We start from the raw sequence: 22,570 nt of genomic DNA, 5'->3' as shown, positions 1-22,570 counted from the left end.
CGTTGTTTCCTAGTGAAGAACAAGCATTGCTTCATTAAGAAGAGGTCCACAATTGACTTAAAGTCTAAATTGCAGCTTTCTTCTCATTAAGAACTTTCAACCTGACAAAGTAGTTATTACTGATGTACTCTATATGGCTGAAGTGGAACACGAGAAATCCTGTACTGCAAGTTAGATTTTTTTAAGCATGAGTTCAGACACATAAAGACAGCACTGCCTCCTTGCGAAGAAATTGCATTGATGCACCTTGGATGTACTGTTTCAGTTGTCTTTTCATTTATGAGCTTTCTAAGCAAATATGTATGATATGAACTCACATTTAAATGCTGACAAAGCTTCATATGGATACTAACAGCATGTGCCATTATTTCCAGTGAAAAAACATATTTTGTCTCCTATAATGTTCTTTCATGTTTTAAACAGTCAATCTATGACATGTACTATATTATTCTCTCTCTCATAATAGCAATAGTGATAATGTCAGATACAGTCACAAGTCTTTCGATACTGTGATAGAATGACTTTCATTATTATCATACCATAATTTATACTGAATGACTAAAATTTTGATTTATCATCATTTATGTCTGTCAGGGGCTGGGGCTGTGACCCGGAGTCTCGAGTTTATTTTGTGTTGTTTTCTTTCTTACTTAAGATTCATGTGTTACTCTTAGTTAAGGGTGTAGTTGAGTTATTTTGTATTTTTGATTACTAATGAAATAATGTTCTGGTATTATTATTAGTTTGTCTTCTGTCTCTTGTGCCTCGCCCTTCTATGTCTCACTACTCTCTCTATGTGCATGTGTGTGTGTTTTACGGGTCTCGTCCCCCTTATCTGTTCCCATACTCTTCTCCCTGTGTTCCTTTCCATTCCCCCAGCCTGCCATGTAATTCATGCCTGTGTGTTCTATGTCTTATTGTCAAGTTTAGTTGTCATGGCCACGTTTCGTCATGTTTCCTATTTTATTTTGAAAGGTCTGGTGTTTCCATGTTAAGTGTATTTTGTTTTATTTCCCCTGTGGCGTTCAGGTTCATTTATGTCAGCTGTGTTCCCCAGGTGTTTCCACTTCCCTCATTACCCTTAGGTGTCTTTAAAGTCCTCTGTCTAAGTCTGTCCTTTGTCGAGTCGCCTGTTGTCTTCATGTCAAGTCACATCAGGCCACAGAGTCTTGCTTTCAAGTGTTCATGTTCATGCTCAGGTTTCTTCACATTCAAGGTTTTACATGCTCCTGTTCAGTTTTCATGTTATGTTCTCATAACATTGTTTTCATAGTTAGTTTAGTTCATTCCCTATTTAGGTTTTGGTTTAGTTTCACCTTGCCTTGTTTTTCTGTTTTTTTTTTTTGTAACAGTCATAATAAAGGCTCGCTTTTTGTTTAAACCTCAGTTCATCTCTCCCGTGTCTGCACTTGGGTCCGCTCAATAAACACAACGGCTACTCTGCTGTGACAGTGGCTTAATCTCTAGCTACTGCATATCTCATTCTTCCTATTTATTACACCGTTTAGTCTTGTTATAGGACAAATTCTTATAACAGGAACATTATGATGATTGTTTAAAGACCCTTCAATAGCTTAAGGTCGAAAAGATTGCAGAACACTATGTTTGGACATTGGCTGTTGAGCATAGGTATAAATATTCAAGCGACAATGACATCAGTGGGGGACACCACTAAGCAAAATTGCACGTATAGTCAGCATGTAGTTGGTGCCTTAAAATGTGTTGAATAGTCTCCTCTGTTGTCGTGTGATGCATGGCCCTTTGACACTGGCAGCAGATGCTTTGGATATGCAGCAATGTTTAGGTGTGTTGTATGCATGAAAGTAACATTTAGATGCGAAATATCTAGCAAGAGTATTTTTATATACTTGTGACCAAGCAATACAAAGGTACAGAAAACCTGGAACAAACTTAAATAAAAAAGTAGATAAATCCAAACAAAAACAAACATCTTTTACACCTTCATTTAAATCTAATTTTTCCCTTATAACAACTGTTGTACATTCATATATGCAAATGTCAGGAGAGTAGTTGTGGTTTTAAAATGGCAGGTAAACTCAACAGCAATGTTTCAAAAAACACAATAAATATCACCATGCACACAAACTGTTTTTGTGCAGTTTCACAACCTTTGTGGGAGATAAGTTTACATAAGCTATATTTCCCACAGAGATAAGTAAAAGAAAAAGAGAAAGAAATATTGTGAATGTGAGGTAAACCTATTCTCAGAAACAGAGAACGATAAGAGAGAGAGGGCATGAGAAGATGATGAAAGATTATTTTACAAAGTTAAGGACTGCTCAGCAAGTGGCATTTTATACACTGAAACTTTAAACCTTACATTAAATCTCTTAAATCTTGCTAGATTTTTTAAATGACCTGAACAACGTATGTTGCTGAGGTTATTTGGTTAATTTATATTAAAAAGCATTTTATATAACAAATTGTATTATAATAATGTCATGATGTTCTAATAGTGTGTGAGAATAGGAAATAGTGTAAACAAGTGTGGACTAAACTGGTTACTCTGTAGAATATTGGTGTGCATTATATTTCATTGTCTGTGGTTGTCTGTCAGGTTGTTTTAAGTTTTCTAGTTGTTACTGAAAGTCTTAGTTTGTCTTTCATTGTCAGAGCCTTAGTTTTGATTTTCACTGGAGACAGATGGCCAGTCTTGCATGTGCTGTTATTGGTCAATTGACCAGCTGCAGAGAAGACAAACGTTATAACATATAAAAAGAAGCTGAACCGAGTATCTGATTGTGTATATATGTATTAATATCCGCTTGGCAGTCTCACTGACCCTTTTGGCACAGTATAGTAAATTCACTTGGTTATAAAAGCATGTTGTTGGACTTACATGTAACTGGGGAGAAACTTTGGTTTTTGTGTTTATATGTAGCTTCAGCATTAACTCTATGCTTTTTAAATTGATTTATTTTTATCTGATTTCATTTGTCTTTTTTATGAGCCTAGATTTACTCTAGGTGTTTTTTTCATACAGACATTGTACCACCACAGGCCATTATATACAGAGGTACATGTAACAATGCCGATATGTGTTAATAGTTGTACTTCTTCAATTCGTACAACTCTTGACACTATAGCTCCTCTGAAAAAGAGAGCCTCAAATCAGAAGTACCTGCCTCTGTGCTCTAACTGTAAAACATGCACTTTAAGCCTTTAAGCCAAGCATATCTTATTTGATCCATGTGTTTTGTGAGAATTTGAGACTTCTATGTCATGAGCATGACTTTTTTTACCCTCAAAAAATGATATAAATTGCATGAAAACATTTTTAATGACTAAACTGCAAAAATATGAAGCAAATGTGATACAAATTAAAACTCATATATGCAGATTAAAAATGTATTTATTTTTTATATATATTGTCTAAAGGTTCAACAAACACTCCGTTATCAAAAAATTTAAGATTTCTGACAGTTATTTCATGGTTCGGATTTTAAAGGGTTAAGCAGGAACTAAGCTGGAGAGGAAATGGCGTCTCACTGATTTAGGAGATCATCATTGTCAGGATGTCCTAAAAACTCCCCGAAAAGCCTTAAGTTAACCCAAAATGCTGCAGCAAGAGTGCTGATGGGGACTAGAAAGACAGAGCAGATCTCTTCTTTGTTAAATTCAGAATAAAATCCCGCTCCTCACACAGAAGGAGGTTCAGGCCTCTCTTCTGTGGAAACAGCTTCCAGTTTGGATTCTGGAGACAGACACCCTATATACTTTTAAGATTAGGCTTAAAACTTTCATTTTTGATAAAGCATTTTTAAATTAGGGCTGGATCAGGTGACCCTGAATCCTCCCTTAGTTATGCTGCAATAGGTATAGGCTGCCGGGGGATTCACTGACTGTTTCTTATTCAGTCACCCTTTTCACTCACTATGTATTTATACAATTCTCTGCATTTAATTATTACTTATAATTCATCTCTGGCTCTCTCTCTACCCCTCTAAGAATCTAGTTCTGCTGGAAGATTGAGGCCCCAAATAGGTTTTCTGACAACAGATTCTAATCTTTAACTGAGAGATGTTTTTCATGTTCTTTTCATATTTGTCTGGAAAATGTATTCAAAAGAATATATAAATGTTTCTTTTGTAGATGCTTTGATGCTTTGTAATATAATAGTGTTTTTCCCCACTTTGGATGGAGCTCTCAGCTCTCATTTCTAGAAATCTCAACAAATTTATTAAACCCTGCAAAACATGACTATCCAGAGTTGGGACCAGGAAGCAGAGCTGCAGTTTCACATCTCTCTCTGTAGCTTCTCTCTTCCTGTTGTCCCCCCAAAACCCCATCCCCTTAGAGACAGTGTCAGCTCCCAAACAACAAAAATCAAACTACAAATCAGCAAAAAAAGGAATTTAATATAAAAAAAATCACAAAGAAAGAATGCTATAGTATGCACAACTGCTCCAAACAGTAAAATGGTGAATTGTACATCATTAAACATTAGGTCTCTCATGAGCTCTCATTAGGTCCCTCTTAGTACATTAATTAGTAATTCATCAACAAATTGATTTACTGTCCCTTTCTGAAACCTGGTTATAGCAGGATGATTATCTTTGTTTAAATGAATCAGCACCCTCGAGTTATATTAATAGTCAAAATTCTGGAAACACAGGCCTTGGAGGGGGTCGGAAACAATCTTCCACTCCAGCTTATTAATCAACCAAGGACGCAGTTTTACTTTATTTGAAAGCATGACAGTTAGCTCTGTCCATCTTAGCTGGAAAACTCAAAAAACAGTTTTATTTGTTGTTATTTATCGTCCTCCTTGGCCTTAAACAAAGTTTCTGTCTGATTCGTCAGACTTTTTATCTGATTTAGTGCTCAGCTCAGATAAAAATAATTACTGTGGGGGGTTTTCACCATCCATGTAGATACTAAAATGACAGCATCAGCACGGCATTTCATCTGTTATTGGACTCAATTAGCTGCTTTCAAAATGTAAAACCCACCCACCCACCTCTTTAATCACACTCTGACTCTGGTTATAACATATGGCATAGAAACTGAACATTTAACAGTACTTCCTGAAAACCCTCTTTTGTCTGATCATTTCTGATGATATTAAAACTTACAGTGATGAATTATACAGTGGGAAATAGACTTCATGACAGTAAATGCCTTGCTGAAAATGCTGTAACTATGTTCATGTTCTTGCCTTTTTAATTTGTCATTTATTAAAATTATAAATATATATTTTAACTCAAAAGTACAGTTTTTAAATGTAATGTTGCTGAAACAACAAAATAATAATAAAAAAATAAACACATATTTACAGAACATGTGGTTTATTTTAGCATTTTACCTCTATGGTGGGTGTCTTTTTGTTCTCCAACTCTTTTGTCTACCCCTTATTTTTTGCTGATTATACATCTCTTTTGTCCAGATGTTACAGGAACAGCACAATTCATCTAAATTCAATTCACTTACAGTTATATATCACAAAATCACAACAACAGTCGCCTCGAGGTGCAATGCTACATGTGTTGCTGAGGGAATGACAAGACTGAGAGAATTTTACCTGATGTATGAATTCTGAAAGAGCTGTCAGCTTATTACTGATTGTCATAATATTACTGATAACCTGACAATTTAAAGCAGGTCATAATGACCTTCAGACCATCAGATAATGCTTCAGTGCTTTCCATAGTCAGTCTTCCACTTTACTAGTAATGTTCAACAATACTGTTGAGAATACAAGTATCAGGTGAGACGCATAGCCTCTAACAGCATTTTGGCTGAAATAAACCAGCTGAAAATATCAAAAACTCAGCTACTAATGATAGAGTTTTCAATAGAGTGTGAGAATTAGCATTACCTAATAATAATCAGAACAACATAATACGCTTTTCTATCGATATTATTTAATGGTAATCAGCACAAGAAGAACATTTAATGTTCTCTTCTGTATTTTCTTATTCTCACCGTCAACCATCACACTAATCATTCTGTGCATAGCTTCCTGTCAATCTGTTATCATATATTGATCTGCAGAGTAATGTTTGCAGAGATGCTTGAAGACACGTGCATTCTTGCAATGTATACCCCATGAAAACGCTAATATGATCTGGATTCAAGTTAGCAAGTCAGGTTAGACTTAGAGCTGTATGCCACTGGTCAGTCCCTATATCAAACTAAAGGTGATAACAAAGAAAAAATGTATACATATTATTTATCAAGGTGGTTTACCATAATCAGCAGATGTATGCATTATAAAAATAGTTTCTGGCCAGAAAACAGTAAAACAGTTGCACTGAGGAGCTTCATTTGCATAGCGGTTTCGTAATGACGGTAAAATAAGTGTGTATGTGTCCTTTCACATCACAAAAATGGAGAAAAACCTTTGGGTGATATACTACAGCTTCGCAAGTCAGACAGAGCAAATGGTGATAGTAATCTATACTTCCTAGTAACTGCAAACAGGATGACAGATGCAAGAACATTTCCACGTGTGCTACTAAGAAAACTGAGAAACGAGGTGACAGTCAATTGACTTGTGGACTGAGAAAATATATAAGGTGAATGAAAACTTTTCATGCAAATAAGTAAACAATAAATACAATTTTGTGTCTCCTATTAGAGAAAGAAAGTACTTTTGGAACTTGGCCTGTTGTCTTAAAGCAACCTAAAGCGAGAAGTAAACACGTGTGTAACTTTTTTCTTTTCAATACTTAAATTTAAGTAAATAAACAGTATTGAACACAGACATTGAATATTTTTAAAGAAGTAGGTCAAGAAAAACAGGGTGTTCAAGAACTGAGTGCATCAACTTTTGTGTGTTAAAACAACATAAAACATATATGAGCTCAGACTGAATTTTAACAAAGGGTGTGCTGTTTGCATCATGTTAATGAGAACAGCACATGCTAGCATAACAGCCCCAACAAAAGCTCCATCTTAATACAGTGTAGTTTTATTGTTCTATCACATTTTTAATTCTAATTTATACTGGCTGCTAATAAAGTGCTGTAAAATAAGCATCAGCTGCCACCATAATAATTCTGAATGTACTGTATGATTTCCCGTTAATCCCTTATCATATATGTTGGTGGATCTGTGTACCACAAGTTCATAGCATATCTCTTACCATCAGAGTGTTTGCAGAAATGCTTTCTTGAAGTCATATGCATTGGTGCACATGTGCAGATTTTTTATCTTCTATCCTGGTTAAAACATCAGACAGCATAATTAAATGAAAAATATGTTGCCTTGCCTGACCTTGCCTGATATCATCAGCACTCCTGCCATTTTACATCATTACTTGTTTTATTTTCCCTGTCATGTTGCTTTCAGAAAACGATCTCTTCTATTTTTATTTTTATTTTTTTCACTTATTTTTTCACTTATTTAAATGATTAAGAAACTATTATTTCTTTCCAAAATAACTACACTGGAGCACAAGGCTGATGTTTTTCTACTCGACCAGATTCAGTTTTTGACACAATCATTATGCTTATATCTAAACTCAACAGTGCCTTTAAAAGCTGCTAGCTGTTTTTTCCACCTGTAATGTGTAATCGTTTATCATGACAGAAAGCAAGGACTTGTTTTAAATTTGCAGGTTAGGTTGTTTCTAATGCCAGTAGTCTGTATAATCACCAGTCATTTATATTTTATACTGTATCCAAGACTTCTGTAAGGTGATCACTCCTCATCATTTATATGCTTTTTACCACATTGTCATAAACATTAATTTAGTTTTGTCTTGCATCAGCTGTGGGGTATTGAAATTGCAGACTTACATGCCATGGGAAGGCTGGCTTTCTCCCTGTGTACAGGACCTTGAAATAAAATCCAACATACAAACACTTGATTCAACATACAAACTTTTCACATAGCAGCTCAGTATTTCTTTTTCCTGGTAAGGCCATCATTATTGTAACAATATTTTTGTTCTATGGCTCCAGAATTCCTCCTATAAACTCCCTTCAGTATTAATGTTGGTAGTGATGGTTATTGTGCTGTTTTCTGACAGAACATTTTAAAGCAAATAAAATAACTGTCTGTGCCACAATAATAACTGTCCAAGAAACGAATGATCAATATAGTATTTTCTTTAAATTTCATTTTATTTTTCAGTGAAACATATTTTAGTTTTATCAGTCCTTCAGGAAAGTGCTAAAAGAAATCTTTAAAGCAATGCATACAATTCAACTGAAATAGAATAAAATAAAGCTCTGGAGAGTCTGATAAAGTTATGAATGTGGTTCACAGCCACATCATTTGAATATGCAAATAACGCAACTTCTCTCGCTGTTACGAGGAGGTATTTAAAGGCTGAACCTGCCAGTGAAGTTACCCACTGCTCTTCAGTAGCTCAGCCTGACTTTGATCTCATCATGTTTACTCACTTTAACCTGGCAGTACTGATAGTTGTACTGACTCTTCATGATAAAGGTAAGTCTCTTTTCATAGTGCATATGTGATGTCATGCATGGTGACATTATAAATGATGTCAAAACTGAGACCGTGCAAGGTTAAGATTTTGATTTAATAGAATATGACACAACCCCCCATCCTGCTCCCACTCACGCAGTTCACACTGGAGAAATCATCGGTGGCCATGAGGCCGTGGCACACAGCAGGCCATACATGGTGCTTTTGGAGATGCACAGACCAGGTGGTCAGAAAGCCCACTGTGATGGCTTCCTTGTGAATGAGCATTTTGTGGTGACTGCTGCCCACTGCCAAGCTGAGTAAGTTTAACAGTTTATGTTTACCTAAAGGGAATTATGTGAACCGATAAATTGTCTTATCCAAACACCAAGCTTAAGTTACTCTCTGAGACTGAGATCTTTGTTTCATGGTGGCTTCATAAGTTTGGTCATAAATTAGTATTGAAAAACTTTTCTTTTGTTGTATATTGTATCACTTAAATCAGCGGTCCCCAACCTTTTTTGATCCACGGACCGGTTTATGTCCGACAATATTTTCACGGACCGGCCTTTAAGGTGTTGCTGATAAATACAACAAAATAAGACCAGAACCAGAACCAGTACCAAAAAAAAAAAAAAAAAAAAAAAAAAAAAAAATATATATATATATATATATATATATATATATATATATATATATATATATATATATATATATATTCATAACACATTTGAAAAGACCCAGGGAAACCAAGTTAATGATAAAAACAAAAAAACAAACAAACATGAATTTTCACACCCAAGCCTCAACTCTCCTGGCCCGGTACTAAACGACTGGCCTGGGGGTTGGGGACAGCTAACTTAAATGTCTGAAAATTGTTTGCACTTATTTTATTTCAGGTCCTACAGAGTCTTTCTGGGACTTCATAATTACAACAAGCAGAATGACGTACAGCATGTGAATGTGCCTGGGGAAAATGCATTTCCACAGAAAGGCTATGATCAAGCTGAATTCAAAAATGACATAATGCTTCTGAAGGTAAAATAAACGAAAATAATATTTAATAACAGACTTTACAGTGTTATCATCCTAAATGTGGTTTCTTATCATTTTTGTTCAATTGAACAAAACAGCATTAAATAACATTTTTATCTCTCTTTGTTCCTGAAGTTGAGTACCAAGGCAGTGTTAAACAAGAATGTGAAACCTATTGATCTCGCAGACCGTGATGATAGATCGCTGCCAAAATCATGCATAGTCTCTGGTTGGGGAAGTACAGAAAACAACAAACACCCATCTCTCAAACTTTTGGAAGTCAATGTAACCCTGGTTGAAAATGAGATGTGTGTTAAGGAAAATAAGTACTGCTCAAAGGACAAGGGTGGCCCAGGTCATGTAAGTGTTTTTTATTAAACCTTTACTATAAATAAATTAATTTATTAATTAACAAGTTTGGTAAATAATGATAATCAGCTTACTGTTGTGATTACACTTAGTTATGGTCCAGTAACTACATAATGTATTGTATGCTTGTATTTCCAGGGAGACTCTGGTGGCCCATTAGTCTGTGAAGATGGAAAGGCATACGGGGTGGTGTCCGCCAGCAAGCTAAACCCAGATAAATCAGCAATTTATAGTTACACTAAGATACCTGACAACCGAGACTGGATTGACTGCATTATGAAACATAATTAAGATAAAATAAACCATGTAAAATTTAGCTGATCAAACCCCAGTATTAGAATTTGTGCTTGGGTTTAGCTTGAAAAAGAAGTGATGCGATACTGCGTTAAAATTAGATAAGTGAGTTGTTTTGGTAGATATGCATCAAAAAAACTTAAAAAAAAAAAAAAACTTAAAAAAAAACAACAACACAAAACAAACATACATTAAGTTGCACATTAGTTACAGTTAAGTAGAATCTGAACTTTTACTATATACTCAATGCTGTTTATTAAATGAGATGCTGATGTTAGATACTGCATTACCTGATTTGTTTTGTTTTTAAAAAGGCCTGTACTTTAAAGATTCTTGTTTCTTTTAGATTCAGGATGATTTGTTTGACAGATGTTATTAAAATTTTGCATTTTCACTGTTTTTATGTTATTCCAACTGACTTCTTTTCATCATCCATCAGCCAGTCTTATATCATTATGTCATATTAATGGCATAAAACTACAGGAAATACATTAGAATTATGAATTAATTAGAATTTAGAAATTCTGATTTCATTATCGATATTACTTATTGTTTTGGTTCCCATATCGATTCTCATTGACTTTACATTGGCTGCAGGTGTGAATGGATTGTCTGTCTCTACAACAGTGGTCTTCTTAAAAGTGGACATCTGTATAAAAAGCTTTAGACATGTTTTCTTTTAGTGAACCTGAAGTACGAGTACTTTATAATATGCCTGGTTTATCTAATCATTAGTCAATTAAATGGCTAATTTCACTTACACTGACTGAGTCTCCTAACAAGACATTAGTCTATGTTTATTAAGCTTCTGCAGAAAGAACAGTCAGCACACAAAGAAGCAAATGCATCAGCCACTGAATCTGCCTGTCTTTGTCACAATTGTGCTGTACACAGACATATACACTGCATGTATTAACATGCTGGCTACACCGCGGATCACACAAACCTGTCAGGCACAGCTTGGGTTTCCAGTGCGTTCAGCATAGGTACTACAAAATGCTTAAGATAAGATAAGATAAGATAAGATAACCTTTATTAGTCCCACACGTGGGAAATTTGTTTTGTCACAGCAGGAAGTGAACAGTGCAAAAGTTATATAGCAAAATTAGAATACAATAAGAATAACATACTGTACACAACTGTACAGAATAGAATAAAATAAAATACTATATACAGTAGAATAAATAGAATAAAATATACAATAGGATAAAAATAGAATGCAAATGCTATATACAACTGAGTAAAAATACAACTTTGTCAGAAAAAGAGTATTGCACTTAGTGTTATTGCACATGTGTGGATGTGTGTGTTAGATCAGTTGGAGTCTTTGTTGTGGAGTCTGACAGCAGTGGGGAGGAAAGACCTGCGAAATCTCTCCATCCCACACGGTGGGTGCCGCAGCCTGCCACTGAAGGAGCTGCTTAGTGCTCTCACAGTCTCCTGCATGGGGTAAAAATAAAATGGTAAATGGCCTGTATTTATATAGCGCTTGACTAGTCCCTAAGGACCCCAAAGTGCTTTACACATCCAGTCATCCACCCATTCACACACACATTCACACACTGGTGATGGCAAGCTACATTGTAGCCACAGCCACCCTGGGGCGCACTGATGCCCCAGGGTGGGGGCGCACTGGGGTGGGAGATGTTGTCCATCAGGGATGACAGCTTAGCCACCATTCTCCTGTCACTCACCACCTCCACTGGGTTGTTGTTTGTTGTTCAGATGAACACCAAGGTACCTGTAGCTGTCCACAGCCTCAATGTCCATACCTTGGATGTTCAGTGGTTGCAGTGGAGGATTTTTGTGCCTGCGGAAGTCTACCACCAGCTCGTTGGTTTTACTGGCGTTGATCTGGAGGTAGTTCAGCTGGCACCAGTCCACAAAGTCTTGGGTCAGTCCTCTGTACTCCTTGTCGTCCCCATCAGTGATGAGGCCGACTATTGCAGAGTCATCAGAGAACTTCTGCAGGAAGCACTGGGTGGAGTAGTGGGAGAAGTCTGCAGTGTAGATAGTGAAGAGGAACGAAGCCAGAACCGTTCCCTGCGGGGCCCCCGTACTGCAGACGACCCTGTCCGACACACAGCCCTGAGTCCTCATATACTGTGGTCGGTCTGTGAGGTAGTCCAAAATCCAGGTAGTGAGGTGATGGTCCACTCCAGAGTTCTCCAGCTTGTCTTTCAGGACCGAGGGAAGAATAGTGTTGAAGGCACTGGAAAAATCAAAGAACATGATTCTCACAGTGCTTCCAGGGGTCTCCAGGTGAGCAAGGGAACGATGTAGGAGGTGAATGACGGCATCATCCCTGATGGCAGCTTCCCATCCAAGTTGGGTATTGGGTAGGATTGGATGTGTTCAGGTCACCAACTCCCTTTTCTATGACTCCCTCTATGGTCAGTCTATCTTGCTGTAGCCAACATACACAGCATAGTAGCAAAGCACAGCTTAGCATATCAAGTGAATTTTAAATCATATTGCGTTTCATCTATCTATGCCACACTAAATGAATGTTGGGGTTAGAAAATAATAAAAGTTAACTTCAGTGGACAACTCACAACTATCCCTTTTACGATTCATTATTATCTGTTACATATAGTGTTGCACTATATGTGGCTGAAGCTTGGAAGGTATAGCAGCTCATCTACTAATTGGAAGGTTGGTGGTTTGAACCCTGCCTGCTCCATTCAGTATGCAAAATATCCTTAGGACAAGATATTAATACCAATTTGCTTGTAGATGCATTCATTGGAGTATGAAAGTGTATGAGTATGAAAAGTAGAAAAGTGCTAAATAAGAAATTAGAACATCTCCCAGAACAGCCAGAGCTATCATAAACACTCTAAAGTGTCCACAAGAGGTCTCTCTCCACCATAAGAAGGTATCTATCTGTGCATATTGTACAGTACATGGGTACCTATAACAGCATTGACTACATGGCTATCAACTATTGTGAAGATCATATTACCTTAGTAATATTAGTGTTTGTTAGATGTAATAGGGCTGCACTCTGGACAGGTCCCAGTCTGGCTCAGGATATTTGTGGTCTGAGATGTTCCCAGAGAGGCGGAGGTCCCGTAAGCATGCTGTGTTACTGTGAGAGTGTCTCATGACAATGATGTGCGTGCGATGTCCGTGGCTGCAACAGATGTATGTAGATCAACAACGGATAATATGGAGTGTGTGACAGAGTACAACCATGTAGTGTTAAAAGCATGGAACTACTGACATTCCTTCAATTTTTACTCCGTAAAAAGTGACAAAAACATTAGTGTCCCTACTGTGGGAAGAAAAAGTAAACTTCAAATCTGAGCAAACACCTAGCAAGCCGCTACAGGAATGTGAAAGTCACAGAGAAACCCGTGGATCCCCCCACTGACATGACCACTGCAGCACCGGGGAACTCCCCAAATGCTCTGCTCCTGCTGAACAGGTGAAAAATAGATTTAAGAGCGACAGGACTTAGTACTGCTGCTTAGAGCTTTAGTTTTTGCTGTGTTTTACGTTTATCTATTTGAAACAGTGAGTGTAAGCATGTAAGCATGTAAACTTCTGAACCATAGCTATACTGTAGATGTTTATGTAATCCAGCATTAGATTCAGGTGCTGCACTCTCCCAATGACATTTGTAACAACACCCTAACAATTTGAATTATAAATCTAATATATAAAAGTTGCAACTGTTGAATGCTTTTGGTGCATGATTAAAAAAAAACTCAAAACTGAGAGATATCTCACAGCAATTTTACAACATCAGACAGGGGACACAGTTTATAACAGTAATCTAAACTTCATCTTATAAACAGGATGCCAGACGGAAGAACATTTCCGCACATGTCGCCAAGACAGACACACAAGACTGATGCTCAAACTGTATTTAAGTTGATAGCTAATGCGTCAAAAAACTATATAAGCTTAGGTATAAATCACAGTATATTGCGCTAACAGCCCACAATAGCATCTGGTGTCATTTCCAAAGGTTTAAGTCATGTCATTTGTTATAATAACATGTTTTTCATTATATTTTGAGCTATGTTAACATGTGGGCTTGCACTAGAGAATGTGACTCTATCCCAAACTGGGCAGCTCTACGTATTTCTTTGGTACACTCAAACCAGGGACAGTGGCAGTGACAGAGTTTTTTCCTGCATTATGGATTCTGAAATGGGCTGCCAATTCATTCCCAATCGCTACTTTTTCACCGAGATGTTGACTGCTCACAGCAGATAAAAATAAGACTCGGGCCATCAAGAAATGTCCAGGTGCTCTTGATGAACAGTCTGCCACTGGTTTACTCATGTTATCTGAGAATCCTGTTAAAAATATAAGCACTAACATATGTGAGGTGAACAATGTAACCTTTAATAGGAATTTCAAATAAGGAATTTTAATCTTTCAACATGAAGCTGAAAGAATCAAAGTCATCTTGATGCAGAGAACTTTTAATGTTCTCTAGTACTTTTGACCTTTCTTGCTGAAAGGACTGTAGTGAAATGAGTGTCAGCTGCCAGTTCTTGTTAATCTGTTATCATATATATGGATCTGTGTACTAAATGTCTCATTAACTACATATCTTTTTTCCTGCAGTGTTCCTGCAGTGTTTGCTGATATGCTTTTTGAAGCCATGTGCACCACTTATTGCAGCCTACACCGATTGCATGTCATCAGGTTTGCCTTCAAAATACCGAACAGTAAACAATAAATAAATTAAGGAACGACTTCAGTCTATATAAAACTGAATTAATTAAATTAAATATGAGCACCGTATAAGAACATCAAAACTGCATGCAAGCAAGAGTCAGCCACAAATCTCATTCTAATGAACAAAACATTTTAATTTCCTATTAGATATGTTGGTAGATCCTACAGCTTTATGCCATTTTTCTATAATGTTTTTGGAAGTCTGGAAGTCTTGTATGCCACTGGTTGAATACAGCAGAGATGTAAAGAAGAAAAGAAGCCACAAAACAAATATGGATAAATATATACTTATAAAGCTGATTTAGCATAGTCAGCATTTGGGTACATTATTAAAAAAAAACAAACAAACAGATTCTGACCAGAAATCTGCAAAAGTAAAATGAGTTGATGTACTTTGGCTAGTGAATGTAGGTTTCTACATTTGGCCTTGTGGCATGTGGTCACCTGCTCAACCGCTGAGATAAACCAAAACCCATGCAATACTGGTTTTGAGCAGAAAATCATATGTCTAGTGAGGTCTTTGTGGCTGTAAAGCAAGCCATAAACATTGAGCAACGTTGAGTAGAGAAGTCAGCGGAAAAAGTGATAGTAATCTATGCTTCCTGCTTTAACACTACTGTGCAGTTCCTTTTACACTCACTTCTGTGGTGCTTTCAATTGGTATTGCTTGTTTAATCTATTCATATCTTTTTCCATAGCACAATTTAATCTTCCTTTGAAAAGTCAAGTAAACTTCTGTGAGTTGCTGCCAATGCCACTCTTTTCATGCAGAGGAAACCTAGGGTTAACTTTGTGTAACTACCTATGCTGATTGCCAGTATTACGAAAAGTGATCATGGAAAGATACTCTGGGTATGTTGAAAACACACAGGCCTCTAGTGGACTTGTTTGTTGTTCACCTGCCCATTGATAGTTTTTTAGCCATTCCTCCAGTGAAATGGATTGTTCTAGGAAGTGCTGGTCACTAATACTGTTTTCAATTAAACTGAATTCAATTGAATTCAATTCAGTCTTATTTATATAGTGTCAATTACAGCAAAAATCATAATTACAAAAACAGATGCCTCAAGGTGCTTTATATTGTAAGGTAAGACTGTACAACAACCAGCTATAATACCAGATAAAAATATGACCTATCAGGCTCTGGAGGTGAGAGATCTTGTGTGAATATGGTTTATGAATACAGCCACATCATTCACATATGCAAATGGCACAAACTCCTCCTTCTCTTTCTGTGATAAGAAAGCATTTAAAGATTGAATCTGTCAGTGTAGTGTCCCACTGCTCTTTATTAGCTCACCCTGACTTTGATCTTACCATGTTTACCCACTGTAACCTGGTAGTACTTATATTCGTGTTGATTCTTCAAGATCAGGGTAAGTATGTTTACTTAGTGCATACTTATATCCAAAGTCAGAACTGAAACACTGCATGATAAAGATTTTGATATACAGAATCTGATAACTTTTTTCTTTCTAGTTTATACAGGAGAAATCATTGGTGGCCGTGAAGTTGTGCCACATAGCAAACCATATATGGTGCTTTTGGAGCTGCACATCTTAGGTGGTCATAACAAACACTGTGATGGCTTCCTCGTTAATGAGGACTTTGTGCTGACTGCTGCCCACTGCCATGCAAAGTAAGTTTAACATAGTTTATGTTCACCTAGAAAGAATTAAGTGTCCAGTATATTTTGTTATCGCAGTAAGCTGGGTTTGCAACCCGTTCTCACTCCCAAAGCGTAACATTTTACGCTAGGTGACAAATCGTCACCATATTACGTTTTCGGCTACCCACCACGTTCCTAAATGACGACCTCGGAAAAAGAGGAAATATGAGAACCGTCTGGACTGAACCTACACATGTTCGCTCTTTTTCTTCAAATCGCTTAGAAACACGCTATTTAACATCATTAAAGTCCTGGTTACGGTCTGGAATAAGGTTATGGTTAGGGCTAGGGATAAGGTTAGGTTTAGGGCTGGAATACAGGGCTGGAACGTCTACTACCGCGGGAGCGTCATTGCACTGGATTCCAGCCATAACCCGCCGCGTACCATAAGAACGCCGAAGGTCTCCTTTCGCGTTCCTCAGGAACGCCGCGGGACGTGACAAAACGTCGACATGTTACGCCTCGGGAGTGAGAACGCTCTGGGGTTTATGTTACTCATAAACTCGGGGACTGGGATAAAAGCTTTCATGGCGGTTTCATGAATGTACTCATAACATTTTTAGATTTTTTTTATTTGGTTAGCATCAGACCAGCACTCTTCTCTTTTACACTGTCAAAAAGTGATTGCACTTATTTCATTTTAGGTCCTACAAAGTCTTTTTGGGACTTCATGATTACCACAACCATAATGGAGTACAGCATGTGTCGGTGCCTGAGACCAATGCATTTCCACACAAAGACTATAATCCAGTTTCTTACAGCAACGATATAATGCTTCTTAAGGTAAAAGAAACAACAGTATTTTGGGGGGTTTGTTGTCAAATTTTTATTATTTCTTCCAAGTCAAATTTAATTTCTTATTATTGTTTGTTATTACCTTTAGATAATGTTCAACTAAAACAAACAGCATTAAAAGGAAGGGTCAGAAATATGTAATATTGTAATATTTTAACAAATATTTTTGTCTCTCCTTGCTCCTGAAGTTGAGCACCAAGGCAGTGTTCAACGAGAATGTGAAACCTATTGATCTTGCAGACCGTGATGATGGATTTGCGCCAAAATCGTGTGTAGTTCCTGGTTGGGGAAACACGGGAAACGGTAAAGACTCTGATGTGCTCCTGGAAGTCAATGTAACCCTGACTGAGAATGAGATTTGTGCTAAGGAAAATAAGTACTGCTCTGAGGGTGCCACTGGACCATCCACGGTAAGTAGCTTTTATACCTTAAAAAAGTTTGGTCAGTAATGATAATGATAGTGTTCACTTGCTGCAATAACTACATACTATTCTTGTATTTCCAGGGAGACTCTGGTGGCCCATTAGTCTGTGAAGATGGAAAGGCATACGGGGTGGTGTCCGCCAGTAGTAACTCAATGCTAGATGGCCTTAAGCTCTACAGTTACATTAAGATATCTGACAAACGAGACTGGATTGATTCTGTCATAGATCATCATCGAAAGTGGTAATTCATGTATTGAATCTGCCTTTAAAAAAAGTTATATGACAACTGAGATTTGAATATTTGAACTCATTCTATTAAAATGATGGGTGGCAAGGTGGTGCAATGGTCACACTGCTGCCTTTTTTCTTCCAGCTACAAACCTTTTCTTTGCAAACCTGTAGTTTCATTTTAGTCATAGTTTAAAATCTTAAATTTAAATGTAGAATGAATACCATTTTTTTTTATTTTAATGTTAGATACTGCATTTACTACTCTTAAAATCAACAGATTTTAAGATTTCGAATTAGTTTAAGAGAGAAACCAAGATGATATGTTGGATTGTAACAGCAATAAACTGTTGTGCTACTCACTGTGTTTATATTTCATTATACAAACATATGGATAAATGAGAATATATGGATGTATAAAATATGTGTTTGTTTTTGTGTGCATGCGTTTATAATGTATGTATGACAGTTGTAAACTGCACATGCATTCATTGTTTAGCAGTAGTTCATTGTTTAGCTGTACTTGTTGGCTTAAAATTTGTTCAGCAAAGGACCCAAACAGTTTTTTGAGCAAATTTTATTAGCTCCATAAATGGAGATAATTTAGATTTTTTTAGAGGACCCTATATTAATACAGTACTAACAGAATACTCAAGTGCATATTTTCCCTTTTGCTTGTTTGTGTGTTTTTTAAATAAATTTGCAAGAATTTCAAACAAACTTTTTTCGCTTTGTCATTAAGGGATATTCTGTGTAGATGTCTGAGGTAAAAAATGAATTTAATTTATTTTGGAATAAGGCTGTAACATGAGAAAATTTGGAACACATAAAGCACTGTGAATACTTTCTGCATGCACTATAGTTGGCGCTGTCACCTTGCATGAAGATCCTGGGTTCTAAACCTCCACTGACTGGCTCATAGTGTCTCATCATGTCTTCTTTTGAGGTTATCCGGCTTCCTCTCACAGTCCCAAAACATGCATGTTAGGTTAAATGGTGACTATAAGTTGGCTGTAGGTTTGAAAGTGGTGTTGGAGCTCCAGCCCAAACTCAAAAACCTTTGCTTGCATGTTAACTAGAAAAGTTAAATTGCTCCCAGTAAACACTCAACTACAGAGGATCGTGTTCTTAGAAACATGGAGTTCTTTATCTATCCTTGTCTATGTAGCTCTTAGGCAGTTTCGTCATCTAACTCATTTTCCTTGTCTACATATAGAAATAAATGAAATCATGTGAAGAGGAAACATTATGCTAGCTTTGTATTGGTATAACGGATGAAGTCAGACATTGTACTGAGGGGTCATTTATAGTTCAATTCAATTCAATTTCAATTCAATTCAATTTTATTTATATAGCGCCAAATCACAACATAAGTCGCCTCAAGGCGCTTCATAGATACAGAGAAAAACCCAACAATCATATGACCCCCTATGAGCAAGCACTTTGGCAACAGTGGGAAGAAAAAACTCCCTTTTAACAGGAAGAAACCTCCGGCAGAACCAGGCTCAGGGAGGGGCGGCCATCTGCTGCGACCGGTTGGGGTGAGAGAAAGTTGGATCTTTATGTCAGAAGTGCAGTGCAGCATATGGGTGTATATGTTTGTTAATGTTCAAGAGAATAGTTCACATTCACAGTGTATGTGTGGCTATTTACTATAACACAAAAACACCACAAAGACAGAGAAAACCTCTGTGTTATACACTGCAGTTTCACAAGTCAGATAGAGGAAATGGTGATAGTAATCTATACTTCCTGATTGCTGCAAACTGGATGACAGATGCATAAATCTTTCCAAATATACAAGATCGAACTGAACTTCAATTCTTAGTTTAAAAGACCAAAAGTGGAGAAAGCATGGATTTAAAAATGTTCTTTTGACTGATCTGCCCCATGAATGGGACTTCTTTTGCATTTAGCTTCATCATTGAAAAGGGCATTTCTCTTCTTTACTCTTCTTCTCCTCTTCTTTTTTTCTCACTTTCTCTCAAGTCTCTCAACTCTCAAGTAGAATCAGATAGACAATGTATGTCTCATTGAGTGAAAAATAAAAAGCTCAACTGATAAAGATGCATTAGCATGTTTGCAGCTGGCATAATAGAAGGCCATCTTTATAACATGGAATTTTAATGTCATCTCTTTTTTGTTTTCTTATTTTCCCCGAGTTACTTTTAGTAGAACTGCTAGTAAGTGTCAACCACAACTGTTGTCATTATGAATGTACGTGACTTCTTGTTAATCTCTTATCATTTAAAATGGTCTATGCATTAAAGGTTCACAGCATATCTCTTGTTATGTCTTGTGATCACAATATTGTTACAAAGATGATTTTTTTGAAGCCATGTGCACTGTTTCATGCAAAAATGTATCAGATCTGAATTCAAGTTAACAAGCCTTCTGTTTTTTTAATACAGATTTTAAAGAGTGACTGTAATCTATTTAGAACTAAGTATAAGGAATGAAAACTGAAGGTTAGAACATTATGATTAAGGTAAATATATTCTCATGCATGATAGTTTTGCACTCCTTGTGTTTTTCTTTTACATTGCTGTATCACCAGGAGAGATTAATTCTAAGTTATACTTACCACAGCTGTTTTTTTTTTCTTTTTATTAGACAGTGTCAGTTGTCCGCGTATTCATACGTGAATTATATTTCATACTACATCCAATCTCCCTGTAAGAAGACTTCTTCTCTTTATTTGTACTTTTTTGCTTTACTATATTTTGTATTAATGTTTTTCTCACATGCATCAATCACCAGGTGTGGAAACTGCAAACTTACTTGTGTAAGTCTGGGCTTGTGTCAAACATTTTCATGTAATTCACTCCTTTTCTTTTCCAGTTGACTGTAGACTATGTAGATTTTCTTTTACTACATGGTTATTGTGGCCATTATTGTTAACCTCATAAACTGCTTGAAATCTGCTTTAAATCCATAAAATCTCTTCATCATTAATGTGGTTCATAAAGGCTATAGTTATCTTATCTAAACTAACACAATTACCTTGTATACGCTAACTTTTTAGCTAACAACTACTTTCCTTCTCACAATAATAATACAGTCTAAGATGAGAAAAACATGTGCATTTGTCTTCTTAATCAGATGTAATGTTTTTAAAAAGCTAATATTTGTGGATGTGAATGTGGTTCAAAGCCACAACATTTGCAAATGTACACACACACACACACACACACACACACACACACACACACACACACACACACACACACACACACACACACGCGCCTCCTTCTCTCTCTGTTCCAAGACAGCGTTTCAAGATTGAAGATGTGAAGTGTTGTATCATTCTCTTCAGTAGTTCACCCTGACTTTCATCTCGCAGTGTTTTCCCTCTGTAATCTGGCACTAACGATATATGTATTGACTCTTCAAGGCAAAGGTAAGGTTATTTTCATGACGTTCCGGCCTGGGGGAAATACAGGAAACGGTAAAGACTGACTGTAACCTGACTGACAATGAGCTTTGTACTAAGCTAAATAAGTACTGCTCCGAGGGTGCAACTGGACCAGCTTATGTAAGTAGTTTTTGTATCTTAACTACAGAAAAAAAGTTAGGTTAATAATAATAACAAGCTCATTGTTCAATTGTTACAATAACTACATACTGTTCATGTATTTCCAGAGATACTCTGGTGAAACATTAGTCTATGAAGGTGGAAAGGCTTATGGGGTGGTGTCCACCGGCAAGCAAAACTCAGATTTCCTGCCCTTAAAATCAACAAAAAAAGTAATGTCCTACTTTGTGCTGTGCAGCTTTGATTAATCGAGAGTGAGAATCCAGAATATCTTGTTTTTTAGCAGCGTATTATCAAGCAAGAAACATTATCTCTTTCACTGTTATCTTTCAAGATGACTTCTTTTCACCATGAAAATGCAAATGAGTAAACAGCTCATTTTAAGTAAAAATTGATTTTTGTATCTTAGATTTACAATATGATACATACTACAGTACAACAGACATTGATGTATGAACAAAAATGAGTGAAGATAGCTAAAACTACAAAGCTAAAGCTGAAATGAACAATAATAGTATAAATCAGCGGTTCCCAACCCCCGGGCCTCGGACCGGTACCGGTCCGTGAGTCGTTTGGTACCGGGCCGCGAGAGTTGAGGCTCAGGTGTGAAATGTACAGTTTTCAGGGTTTTTATCGGTTTTCAGCGTTATTTTGTTATCGTTTTTATCGTTTACTCAGTTTTCCTTGGTCTTTTCACGTGTGTTATGAATAAATTTTCTTTTTTTCGGTACCGGTACTAGTTTTATTTTGTTGTATTTATCCGCGACACCTTAAAGGCCAGTTCCATGGCGCAAAAAAGGTTGGGGACCGCTGGTATAAATGAAATATGACAGAATAATACAGGTCAACCAAATTGACCTGCCGCATCCCCTGATTTTTGGAACAAATTGGCTGGAGTTTAATACCCTTCAGGGCCGTATGTGGGGATGCGATCACAGCTGTTAGTAGCATGTAGTATTTGTTATTGACTAATAGGCTTTATTGAGTGGGTCATGACACTCGCAAAGAGGAAGAACACACCCAGTTGTTGGTGCCTAAAAAGGAAATGATATTCCAGGCGGCTCATTATAACCCCATGGCAGGACATATGGGATATGATAAAACTCTGGAGTGAATAGAGGCCCG

General features: G+C 36.8%; 2 protein-coding genes across 2 annotated transcripts; both read left to right on the top strand.

Annotated features, from left to right (window-relative positions):
- Positions 1–8,334: 8,334 nt before the first annotated feature.
- LOC146680084 (granzyme B-like) lies at positions 8,335–10,494 on the top strand. The gene is made up of 5 exons (XM_085448264.1): positions 8,335–8,418; positions 8,558–8,717; positions 9,297–9,435; positions 9,568–9,792; positions 9,940–10,494. The coding sequence occupies exons 1-5, from the start codon at positions 8,361–8,363 to the stop codon at positions 10,090–10,092; spliced, it is 735 nt and encodes a 244-aa protein (XP_085304390.1). The 5' UTR covers positions 8,335–8,360; the 3' UTR covers positions 10,093–10,494.
- Positions 10,495–16,079: 5,585 nt separating this feature from the next.
- On the top strand, positions 16,080–18,630 carry LOC146680083 (granzyme B-like). The gene is made up of 5 exons (XM_085448080.1): positions 16,080–16,169; positions 16,273–16,432; positions 17,107–17,245; positions 17,446–17,667; positions 17,763–18,630. The coding sequence occupies exons 1-5, from the start codon at positions 16,112–16,114 to the stop codon at positions 17,925–17,927; spliced, it is 744 nt and encodes a 247-aa protein (XP_085304206.1). The 5' UTR covers positions 16,080–16,111; the 3' UTR covers positions 17,928–18,630.
- The last annotated feature ends 3,940 nt before the right edge of the window (positions 18,631–22,570 follow it).

The sequence above is a fragment of the Copadichromis virginalis genome, linkage group LG23 (assembly GCF_057382275.1).
Source record: "Copadichromis virginalis isolate Kocher_CV1m ecotype Utaka linkage group LG23, C_Virginalis_male_GT1.1, whole genome shotgun sequence".
NCBI lineage: Eukaryota > Metazoa > Chordata > Actinopteri > Cichliformes > Cichlidae > Copadichromis > Copadichromis virginalis.
Note: the sequence above shows the minus strand (reverse complement) of the source record. Positions and strands in the feature narration are given on the sequence as shown.